Below are 12026 nucleotides of genomic sequence, written 5' to 3'. Positions count from 1 at the left end.
ATATGGTTCAGTATTAGTCCAATACCAATTGGTACACACGGGACTATCTGGTAACGGAAACCTAGCAAGCAACCATTACGATGTGATTCCTGTCTATTCTACAAGTGGACAATCCTCCCCTTCAATAGCAGAAAATTTGGTGAGCACAATCAACAACAATTTAATTTTAAGACAACAAGACTTAGTCAACAAATTAAATGGGATAAGACTTAATAATTGTGGTCAATTTAGTAACGAGAATCACATTACCGTCTTCTTCAAGCTTCTGGATCAGTGAAGTATACGGGACTGTCAGTCTCACCCATGTTTGCTGAAGCAAAAGAATCTACGGACTCGATGATAGATGGACTCGAAAGGCTTTCATCAGAATCAGAGATCTCACTATTAACAACCATGTGCTCGTCAGGTTCAGACATTTCGGATTCTGACGTTCCCAGCATAAGCTTGCTTATTGCCGTCTTAGCAGCATCGACAAACCACTCATCCTCAGGAAGTGCACTGAAATAATATTTTGGCTATAATCAGGGAATGAATTAAAAAAATCAAGCGTAAATAAAACGCATACCAGAATATAAAAATCATACCTTTGTGGATCTATGCCTTTAGCAGAGAAAGCTCCGATTGCTCGTGTTATAACAGCTGAGACAAGCTGATGGACGTTTCTGGATGAGTATCCCCCACAAACCGCAATTTCAACTATGAAGTGCATATCAAGTATTAACTGAAAGAGTGTGAAATGATATTTAGAATTAACAGTTCATAGAATCCATAAAACACAATTGCTCGTGAGAAAAGACATGCCTGCTGCAATCCAAGTGGCTGAAGTTGAGCAGAATCATCTTTAAATACATCCCAGAATTCTTGCTCTTCCGAAAGCCACATAACTACGGTCTCTGTTAGCCGTGAAAGTAAAATCTTTTGTATCTTTTCCTTCCCCAGGAGGACATCCCCTGCCACACTAGCTAATTGTTGCAACCTTGCAAACAATGCCTGAAGCAATAATGTATAAATGTAATGGTTGATATTTATGTGATCAGAAGCAATTAGTTGCAAACAAAGTGATTTATAGAGCAATATGTGATGGAAACAAAAGTTGCAAAAGACATGGAAAATTTGGCCAAGAAAGAAGATATCTTCTTTTGGCCTCTTTATAAAGGACCAACCCATGAGACATGACCGGCTAAAATCAGTCTCATGCAATAATTATTCAACTGCCACTGTGTGAGGAATTGTATTTCCTACACAGTGTACCAGTCACTCAATTAGGCTAAGAAAAGTATGATAGAAATTACAGATAAATAACAAAAGTACAGTTGGATCAAAGTCCAAAAATACATCATACATTCTTCCAAGCGGAATGCCTTAAGGACCAACCCATGAGATAGCAAAGCTTAAAAGATACAAGGATGGTTGGTTTTTTGACGTGGGTGCCAAAGGCATGTTTACAGCCTATCCACTAGTTGGGATAAGGTTGCATACAGAGACCTTATCAGGCATTCATAAGCAAGAAACTTGAGCCTTTTTAGCTACTGAAAAAGATACCACCAATTTTAACAAAAAATTGAAGATTCAAAGAAATGGTATCACCTGAAATGGCAACGATGGTAGTGGGTCCGAGTCCCAGAAAAGGTCATCTCCTTTTCCTTCCAAATACATCCGAGCATCTAATCTTGCTTTTCCTTCCCGCGAGTAAATGAAGGTCAAGACATACTGTCTACAGAAATGGTCCCTAAGCTTTTCCAATGAATGTTGCAATTGTCGCCTCCAATCTTTGTATTCCACAGAACTAACAGCAACAATAGATATGCTTTCAGAAGATCCACCACCCACTTCTTTGTTTTCAATTTGCGGGGTAATTATTTTTGATACAGCCATCGGTAGAAGTTCAAGAGCAACTGTATATGCAGTACCTAAAAGACCAAGCTGTTCAGCATCAGTTTCAGCCCTATAATCTTCAGATTCTCTCTGTTCAATGAGGTTATCATCTTCAGAAGGACCAGGTAGAGCCTTGATTAACAATTCTACGTACTTATCAAAAAGTTGGAGGAGCTTGTTTAAAATAGTCCTTCCAAAATGCAATACCACCATTGGTGTCAGTTTATCCAATATATCCTGTAAAAGGTGATTAAAAGAAGAAAAATCATGTCAACTGCTTCATTGGTATACCAAATATTGCATACAACTATCTAATAAATAAAAGAATCAAGCTTGAGCACAGGGAAGATCATCCACACATTCTCGCAATTTCATTTAAAAATTCATCAGTGTACATCAGAAAGAATGATATTTGCAGCGAGTAAATTTGGCTAAGCAACCTGCAATTAACTAGTCAAAAATGTCTAGATGTATTTAGATATAATATCTTGGAAATATAGATCTAGTTACTTCTTACTGATATAACTAACCAAGATTCGTGATAATAGATCACGAAAAATAACTACAAATTACACACATCTATCTGAATCAGATCATGGCAAGCTTCAAAGTTCAAATTGACCAACAATGCTATAGTCTTTAAAGCGAATAATATGATTGTCAGGTAAACAATAAAAAGAGTGGAGATTCCATGCCAGCCCTCAACACATGGATACGCTGTCTGACTGACACAGAGCAAGGGAGAAAGAGTGCCATCATGGCTATCATGTGTGAGGAACTTCAAATTGATTCTCAAGCAGAAATCATTGGATTTATACAGCAATTACATAAAGAAAAGGAATTGGAGAGCAACAACCCAAAAAGCCTACAAACATGCGCAGAACAAGCTTTAACCAAATGGCCCAAAAAAGTCCAAGCACAAGTTACTAGGAGCAAGCTGCAAGCCCATTAAATCATATACCAATTGTCAGATCCATCATCATCTCCCAATGTGGGGCTGTAGGGTATCATAGTCTAACTGCCTCAAAATTGTCAAGATCCAAGAGTCATCGCATATGATATAGCATATAATTTGTATTCCAATGGGGATCCAGCCTGAGGAAACATTCATCGCAATGTGTAAAAGACAACTCCTGCCACCACTCATGTTAGTTCCAGATGGATAGCTCACATAGAGTTACTCTAGCACAACTAGAACAATCTGATACTATCATAGTACCACTAGCCAATATAATTTAATGCAGCTTAACTATACAGTCCAGAAAGCTAAAACCTAAGTTATTAGCGGTAGGCATATACTTATTACTTATGAACCAATTTACTAAAATCTCTTGATGTGGACTCATTAGGATGTCACATCAGTTGGGCCTGGACACCATTTGCTAGGCTGAATTAATATTTCAACTAAACCATCAAACTACTAAGCATATTCTCAGGAAAAAGACTTAATAGCTACTGTCCATCCACTTTGGCTGAGCAAGTGATTGGCCATATATTTGCTCTATGAACTAAGACTACTCAATGGACATTGACTTTAGAAGATTACGAGAAATTTCGAACTACTATGAACTGGTTTCCATGGCATCTATAAACTAAGATCAACTACAAGAGATTATTGAATCGGGATGCAAGCCACTAGAAAATTTTCAGGAAAAAATTACAATAACTTAGGTCCAAGAAAGTTGGTTTTTCCTCCCAATTTGCCTATTCCTTCACTGAGAGATCTGTTCAATAAGAGAGGTTTGGTCAGTCCTTGTAAACTTTTTATCAAATCATGCTCAGTATTGCTTCTATAAAAATAATCCTCCAAACTGTAGCAACTAAATATACAAAAGAGTTATATCAGAAGCCAATCTCTTCTGGCCAGTTCATTTCCTTTTTCATTACCCTTTTTTGAGCACTTATAGTATTTTTTCTATAATACACCATACTAAAACAAATATGTGACACTTACTTACAATTATTGCAAATTACCACGAAATTTAAAAGAAATTGCATCTATTTCTTGAAAATTATCCATCCAAAAGAAAATGGAAAAGAAAAAAGGAACATCATAAGCTTCATTAAATATGCATAACAAGATGAAGTCCATTTGATATGAAAATAAATGCAAATAGTGGTGGAGCCAAGGGGAACCACCATGGGGCTACAACCCCTTGCCATTGTAACTTCTCTCATGCACAGTGCAAAGGTTCTACCTTATTTCACAAAATATAATATCATAGTCTTAAAACAGAATGGAGCTCCTCTCCTAGAAAAAGTAATTGAAAATATTCAAAATGTACTAGCCATGTGTAGATAACCTTGTGCATTTTCCTTTTTCTTTTTGAATATATAAACCAATCCATAGGTGACATGAATATCATACTCTAGATTCATCTGAAAAGGGGTAAAATCACATGCAAGAAAAACACAGTTAGACAAAATTTTCAGTAAAATATTTTAATATCCGGGTGCCCTCTCTATCCAGATATCCCAGCTTCATCACCAAAGATAGGTACTTAAAAGCTTATGCATATAGCACAGGTCTTATATCCAAGCAAAACTTGAGTTTCCAGAAATCAAGACACATGGTTATAAGCAGCAAAATCCAACTCTTGGTTGGTGCCTCACAATAGAAGTAAACATTTCAGATATGCAAAAAAATAGTGCTTACTTCTACTATAGACATGAACTTCTTCCCAATGCTTGAAAATATGATATTTGATGGTGTAGTGACAGAAAGTAGTGAATCTAACTGAGAAGACATAAGTGCAACATTCTCATTCCTTGTCAAGTCAATAATCCTTCTTCTGGCTCGCCTAAAATTCATATCAAGAACCTCATCTATATAAGGATGCAAGAGTACCATAATCAACTTCGAGAATTTTAATCCTTGTGACTCCAGAAGTGAACAGTGACTAAGACTAGCTTGACTACAAACACTGGCAGAACGAAGGGCAGCAGCAGTTTCAGGTGACGGGGAGTTTTCTTTCACCAAATGGACAAAAGACTCTATTTCATCCTCAGCCCATTGCACAATTCGGTTCATATAGGTAGACATGTCTCCAACTATTAAGGTGGATTCTTTTGTTGCCACTGATATTGTTGAGAAAACAAGCTGAGAAAGAATTGCAGTGTATGTCTCTGAGTAAATGGAACATGACGGAAGAAAAGCCTCAATGTTTTTCTGAAGACGGGAATCATATGCATTCAGCATTAATTTAAGTGCCAGAGAACTTTTCCCTAGTTTAGCTAAGCCAGACACAGCTTTCCTCAGTTCAGCAGTGCATATATATGGTTGCTCAGCAATCCGTACGATTTGATCAACAAGCATTTCCTTCTTTTTAAGAAATGCTAACCTATATGAGGAGCCATCAGCAGATGGATTCCCCTCCAAGTCATGCAGCTCTGGTGAGTTACTTTCCTCTGTTATTATAGCTAACAGTGCTTCTTCTACTTTATGCTCTGCCAAAAGGACATCTATGGTATCCAGAAAGCTGATCTTGGGATCCTCCAGATCATTATGCAGCAACCGATTGATTTCAGTAAGCTCTTCCTCAGAATCAGGTTCTTCACCATTACATTTGTTCCATACTTCTAATTCTCGACAAACACCACTCATAAGATCCTGTACAAGGATTCCTTGAGCAGAAACGTGCTTTTGTAGTTCCATCAACTCCTGCTCCATTTCAATAACCTCTTCGGATAATCTGCAAACACAGGATGAAGTCACCAATAAAATCACAATTTAAGGAAAAATAATTCTTATGATCAAATAGTTCTCATATGTTATAGTTTCTTTTGGTGTATATAATAGATTTTGTCTAGGTACATCTCATTCAAAATTTTCCAAAAGAAAATAAATAAAACAGACCTTTGTTCTTGCTAATCATTTCCAAGCATTACTCCATGATCTGATTTCTGTTAGAATAAATTATTATTTTTTATTTTCCAGCTGATGACTAATGATTTAAAACTTAATTTAAGATCATGCATACATAGTTGGACATCGGTGCTGAGATACATGTAAGTGTAGCATGCTTTTTATACATTGGCCAGCCAAGGACTGATGATTTAAAACTTACTTTAAGATCATACATAGATAGTCAGACATTGGTACTGGAACTATCATATTAAACCAATTCAGCATTGTTACCAACCAGAACACAGCTCTCACATTCAAAATTGGTTTTAAGGACACAAGTGGGGCTATAGGAAGAAAAAATACTAACAGTTAACAGGAGAAAAGGTCACTGCCAACTTGAAGATTGAAAGAAAAAAGGTGTGCATCAACATGGCACCTAGGTAATAGATTTATTTGTTCCAGTCAGCATGAACTGTACAATCCTGAAGCAATTTGTTGCAGTTTGAAAAAACTAGCTATCAAGTTGATAATGCAGCATGATGCTCTGGTTTTCATTGCCAGAGTGACAGCATGTTGAACCAAGCATTTCTTGTTTAAATTTCCTTACAGCTGCCATCACCATAATGTCTTTCTACTATTAGCTCTCAAAATGCTCTAGGTTAGATCAAGAATAAGTTACCTAATACTGAGGTGACAAACCTACATGAATTTAGCAAATTCTTATCCGATACAGCTCATAAAGAACAAGAGAAATCTTGTCATCTAAAATAGTTAAATCCTCATGCCAGTTGAAATAATCCATACTGCAGCAACTTAAGTCTTCCATAAAACAACTCTTTTAGAAGGTTTAAGTGCTCAAGTACATGAGAATTTTTTTAAAATCATTTTCAGGAGGTGGAACTGGTCAACTCTTATTCCTCCCATTGCTTTTATAAAGATACCAGTTCTTGCATCGAAGGACCTATCCTATTAGTCCTTTTGTTTCTTACATTTAGTTTTAGCTACTTGTTCCTTTGTTTTTCTTTTTAGCTTCAGTGTCTCTAACAGTATGAGTCTCTAATACATCCTGGTCAGAAACAAACTATGGGTGCTACTAGTTTACCTATTGATAAATAACTATTTAACTATTGTTGGTTTTTTTTATTAAGTATTATCCTCACAATATTATACAAAGATTGAGGGCTAGGTTGGTGGCAAAGGAGTTGCAACCAAACTTGTAGTATGGATTAGTTTGAGGTATTTTGTGCTTGATTTTTTTTTAAGTTTACTTTGTGTTTTGATCTATTTAACTGTAAAATCAAGATGAGCCTTTTCTCCAGCCAGATTAGAAGTTCATTTATTTTATTGCTTTGTACAGAGTTTAATGGCAGAAAAGATCCATGTAGCTGACCCTAAATAGTTGGGGCATCATGGCTTGTTGTTGTTTGTATAAGAAATGCAGTTCTTTGTGGTGATTAGGAAGAAGTGTATATGGAATAACCCCTGGATATGTAGCAGAGTGATAAAATTGCAGTCAAGTTTAAAGGCGTTTTAAAGCTATTCAGGGCCTCGAGCAATCCAGAATAGCATTGATTGATAAACTTAGGAGAGATATGACTATGGGTATGCTATTCTGATACTTCTTTTTTGTTAAAGAATTCAATCTGGTGAACAGTCTTCGCTGTCTATGTCACGAATGATAATTTCATAGATGTCAACATAATTAGTTCCAAATAGACATATGTTCACAAAGATAATGGAAATTTAAGTAATTGGAAGCAAGAAATTAACCTAACTCAACACATGTATTAGATTTACTAATTGGCATATTAAAGCAAGGTTTGTCATACCATAGCATACCGCCTGGTATGGACGGTATATACTAGTCCAACAAACGACCAGTACAAGCGATACATAACTGTTTGTCAGTGCATCCCACCATACCGTGTGTTGGTATATCAATATGATTCAGTAAATACCGTACCGACGACTTGTAACGGACAAACTTCTAAACAAGATGTTGGATGTAATGCTTATGTCTGTCCGTTGTCTTTTGGCATGTTCATGCCTTGTACAGTAGGTAGAGGGGCGGCCGAAGGCTAAATAGTCCCATGTTAGTTGGGTTGGTGGCCTCTTTAGGCTTGTAAATAAAGGTTGTGTCATGTGGACACGTGCGAGAGCTTTTCGGTCTATAATGGACCATTTTACCCTTTGTTGTGCCACTGTTCAGAGCTTGTAAAGTCTGTTTGTAATTTGCTTTGTCTATGAAGTGTTTTTCGGACATGTTTGCTTGTGGATCCCGATTGAGGCGTTCTCTTTAACCCGTTCTCTCTTTTGTTGGTTCTAAGGGACAATGGGAGGCTTCGGGGAGGCTGACCTTTGCGGACGGACGCGCGAGGGTGCCGCACGACTTAGGCAAAACCAGCTAAGTCTGTGTCAGACCGGTCGGTACACCGGTATGGACCGGTAAGGCGAATCATGTATTAGAGTACTCATTTTATATATCTTTTGCAGTTGATATTGCAAGTCGATTGATGGAAAAGCTAAGCAAGTTTAAATCCAATCTGTAGCATTTTAGTCTATCTTAAAAGTGCTCCCGGGAAGATCTTATTTATATATCTAATCATCGACACTTAGAAATTATTTGTTATTCCGATACAAAAGGGCTCGTTCACAAAATGATAGAAGATTTATCACTCTTACTGTTTGTTTGTTGAAGATAATCTTACATGTAAAAAGGCAAGAAAATAAAAAGAGCAAACAATTGTAGTTTGGTCCATTGCAGAAGCTGAATATAGGGCTATGGCTCAAATAGCTTGTGAAATTTTGTGGTTAAGATTGTTGATACATGAACTTGGTTTTTCAATCGATAAACCTAAGAATATGTTTGTTAAAACCAAGCAGATATTTGTATTGAAAGTAATATTGTATTTCATGAAAAACAAAGCATATCAAAGCAGAAACCATTTTTGTTCAAGATGCAGTGATGAGGAAGTCGGCTTCTAATTCATATGTTAATTTGGCAAATCAGTTGGTGATCTATTTCCCAGATATTTGTTCAAATCTACCTTTTTATAAAATAGTGTTTGTGCTGGGCGTGTGTGATTTACATGCTCCAGCTTGAGGAAGAGTGTTTTAGATGATTTATTTGCTGAGGTACAAGTGCACTTTGATTTGGTACTTTCATGAATTACATAGGATGTCAAAACAATTCTTTAAAGCTAGGTTATCAGTCGACTCATGCCACATCAATTTAGTTTTAGTGGAGAAAATTTTTACAAGGATCATAGAGCACAATATTGGAAGGATATGATCTTGACTATAAGAAACATCAGTTAACATATTATTATTTTCATCCTGTGTTAGGTGTTAATGGAGATCTTTATTTCCGCTTATTCATCCAAATGAACCAACAAAAAAAATTACTATTAGTCAAGATCAAAATGCCACCGAGTATTATGACGTATCATCCATATCTTTTCCTCATTCATGAAACACTTGAATGCATTACTAGACTTGTGAGGATGAACTGTCTTGATTTTGAATGCATACTGATTATCAATGCTTTGATATGCAGTGACTACTGAATGGTATTTCCGATATCATTACCTGAGGAAGGCTAGATACTTTGACTGCATGTTCCCAGATAGGTTTTCAACAGCATCCTTCAATTCCAGGAGCTCAGAACAAACTTTCCTGATACCCTGCATATACATCCATATTAACAGAGGATACGAAATTACATAAATCAAACACAAACAAACTTGAGGCAGTAAATATCAGCCTTACACAGTACAAGGGTAAGTAATTTATGCCCATTAAATTGTAACATTTGTGGGATTAACCAAGTTAAACCCAAAATCTCCTAATCTTGCAACAGATTAAAAATGAAATTGTCCCAACAAACTCAGTTCCTAAGTAATTCTTAGCCCTCTATAAGTAATTGCAATCAAGTTCCAACAGATCCTAAGCCAAGTTCCGATTGCCTCAAAAATGACGAAAAAAATATCCAAATCCAATTCGATCGATCTAATCAATCCGAATCTTCAGTCCTACAATAACCCAAAATTTGGTCTCAAACCTACAATCCTCACAACAGCATGTAAAACTGACTGATCTTGCTTACAATTATAGATCTACAAGCAAAATTAACTTTAATATGATACAATTTAATAATCTGAAATAAAATGTGTCAATGAAAGTTATTAATGTCAATCTAACCCTTCATTAACTTCTAATGGGAAACAATGTTATGTGCATTTTCTGACCCCCAGTATTATACAGCATTTGAGATGATAATTATATTCCAATACTAATCTTTTATAACCAATTATCACAAAATTAATTCCATCTAATTTCATAGTAAATGACTGTAATCCACCTTTCTTGTCCATTAATATTTTTGTTTTTTTTTTCCCTTTTTGTAGTTGATAGGATCATTACTTGGAAATCATGCCATTTTACCTCGAGTTCCAGAGCATGTAGTTCTTTTACAAAGGAACCCATAAATCTTGATGTGTAAATGGACAGGCTATGGTCTAGTTGGGTTGGGTCAAATCAGGTTGAGGCCGGCTAACAAGGGTATATAGGTCTACTAGAATATAATTTGACCAATACATCTAACCTTCTGTCTTAGGCCAAAACATGATAGTTCACAGGCTAACCGATTTAGGTAGCACATGTCACTATTGAATGATAGAAGGGACAGGTACTGCCATCAACAAATAGTTAGTGCCTTCAAGTAGACTAATTTGAAAGGTTTATTAAAAAACTAATTGTCTTGCTAAACTATGATACTGATTCCACACTTTACTAGCTTCGTATATTACAGTATTTAAAAGCATTCAGCAACAATGAACAACAACAGCACCATAATCATCGTGCTTATTCCTGATGATCTGTTTATTATTATTCATTGAATTAACTAATGAAGTAATTGGCAAAATATTTAGCATATTCTTATTTGGCATGTTACTGTTTTGCTGATGTAGTGATATTCTTGAGGCTACAATGGATGTGAATGAGAGCAGAATGATAGCCTACCCACTTATGTACATGTCAATCCAATTGAAAACCTCGATTTAAATTTTCTCTTTTTATGCATTATGATGATAAAATAGGAGGTTCAGATGGCAATAAAACTTTCAGTAACTGATCACTTAATTACACGTTTGAGATTCTGGCTTATTAGTAACTGGAGGCTTCAGCAGAATGTGGCATCAAAAATCACTTGCATGCTCCTACGAGCAAAGGCTAAGCTTCTCAGAGCATGATAGACCGATAGATTGGTTCTTAGATCAAAGGGTTCGTTGCGATCGACCTCAAGGACAGATTCGTTTAACTGGCATGTTGATCTAGCAACCAAGTTGCTACACGTTCAGTAACGTTATCTACCAAGTCGGAAGCAAGACAAAAGGCAATGATTTTGGTCTATCTCTAATCACACCATCAAAGATGGATAAATAAGATACATGGCACATGAGAACGTGGTGGAACTAGAAACCAAAGGTGGACGGCAAAATCGAACAAACAACGAGGCCCTTGTCACTGAACAGAAACAGATCGCCACCGCTGCTGTACGACGTCGCAGATTACCGATCATTTAGTAAAGGGATGTACGAAATCATAAGAGGGCAGACGAAACGTTTAGATTTTGTTTTAACCTTTTCGGTATGGGATTGGTAGATGGAGTTGATGCTGGACTGCGGAGTGATCCACTCATGCGTGGGGAAATCGTCGTCGTCCTCGCTGCTCTCCATCTGATCTATTCCCCTGCTTCTTCCTCTTCCTCTTCTTCTTTCTCCCTGCCGTGGGAGTCCGTCGTCACAGACGAGGACGGAAAGCTTGCATCTTGGTGACAGGGAGGATTCCAAGAAAAAGGTAGGGCTCGCTTTCAGGGCGAATTGCTGGGTCGATTTCGGGCGTGCGTCAATCAAATTAGTCGTGGACTTAGAGTGGTCGGCCGGGGATTTCCTGTTTTAGCTAAAGCAGCATCCAGGGTTTCCTTGTCCTAGACCGGTTTTACCTGAAGTATGGCCCGCATCTCCTCCGACGGGACCCATTATTCTCTCAGTGGCCAACCACGTGCTGGAGATTTCCTGCTACCACTAGAGGAGCGTCCAGGATTTCCAAACCTACACCCAACCATCTGACTATTGCACCACACGTCGGTTCGGATGGGACCCGTTGTTCTCTCAGAGGCCAACTGCGAGGTCTGCCTGGGATTTCGTGTTACCGCTTATGGAGCATCCAGGATTTCCTAGTCCTAACGCATCTACCTGAACCAAGGCTCGTCTCTCGCTGGCAAGTTTGTCAACTCCAAACG

The 12026-nt window shown here is 37.3% G+C and overlaps 1 protein-coding gene across 2 annotated transcripts; it reads right to left on the bottom strand.

Moving 5' to 3' along the window:
* Positions 1-96: 96 nt before the first annotated feature.
* LOC103992044 (exocyst complex component EXO84C) lies at positions 97-11605 on the bottom strand. 2 transcript variants are annotated; one of them, XM_009411617.3, is made up of 7 exons: positions 11365-11605; positions 9311-9405; positions 4532-5567; positions 1588-2112; positions 802-990; positions 585-721; positions 97-498 (listed from the first exon to the last, which is right to left on the bottom strand). In XM_009411617.3, the coding sequence occupies exons 1-7, from the start codon at positions 11458-11460 to the stop codon at positions 258-260; spliced, it is 2319 nt and encodes a 772-aa protein (XP_009409892.2). In that variant the 5' UTR covers positions 11461-11605; the 3' UTR covers positions 97-257. The 2 variants fall into 2 exon arrangements, with proteins under 2 accessions (XP_009409892.2, XP_009409893.2); XM_009411618.3 differs by having other exon boundaries at positions 585-696; positions 11365-11591.
* Between the last annotated feature and the right edge of the window lie 421 nt (positions 11606-12026).

This window comes from Musa acuminata, chromosome BXJ1-7 (genome assembly GCF_036884655.1).
Source record: "Musa acuminata AAA Group cultivar baxijiao chromosome BXJ1-7, Cavendish_Baxijiao_AAA, whole genome shotgun sequence".
Lineage (NCBI taxonomy): Eukaryota > Viridiplantae > Streptophyta > Magnoliopsida > Zingiberales > Musaceae > Musa > Musa acuminata.
Note: the sequence above shows the minus strand (reverse complement) of the source record. Positions and strands in the feature narration are given on the sequence as shown.

Coding starts and splice junctions, on each gene's coding strand:
- LOC103992044 (XM_009411617.3), bottom strand. CDS start 11,460: ATGGAGAGCAGCGAGGACGACGACGATTTCCCCACGCATGAGTGGATC. Junction 991..1,587: donor TACCATCGTTGCCATTTCAG/GTGATACCATTT, acceptor TTATTGCTTCAG/GCATTGTTTGCAAGGTTGCA. Junction 722..801: donor AGCCACTTGGATTGCAGCAG/GCATGTCTTTTC, acceptor ACACTCTTTCAG/TTAATACTTGATATGCACTT.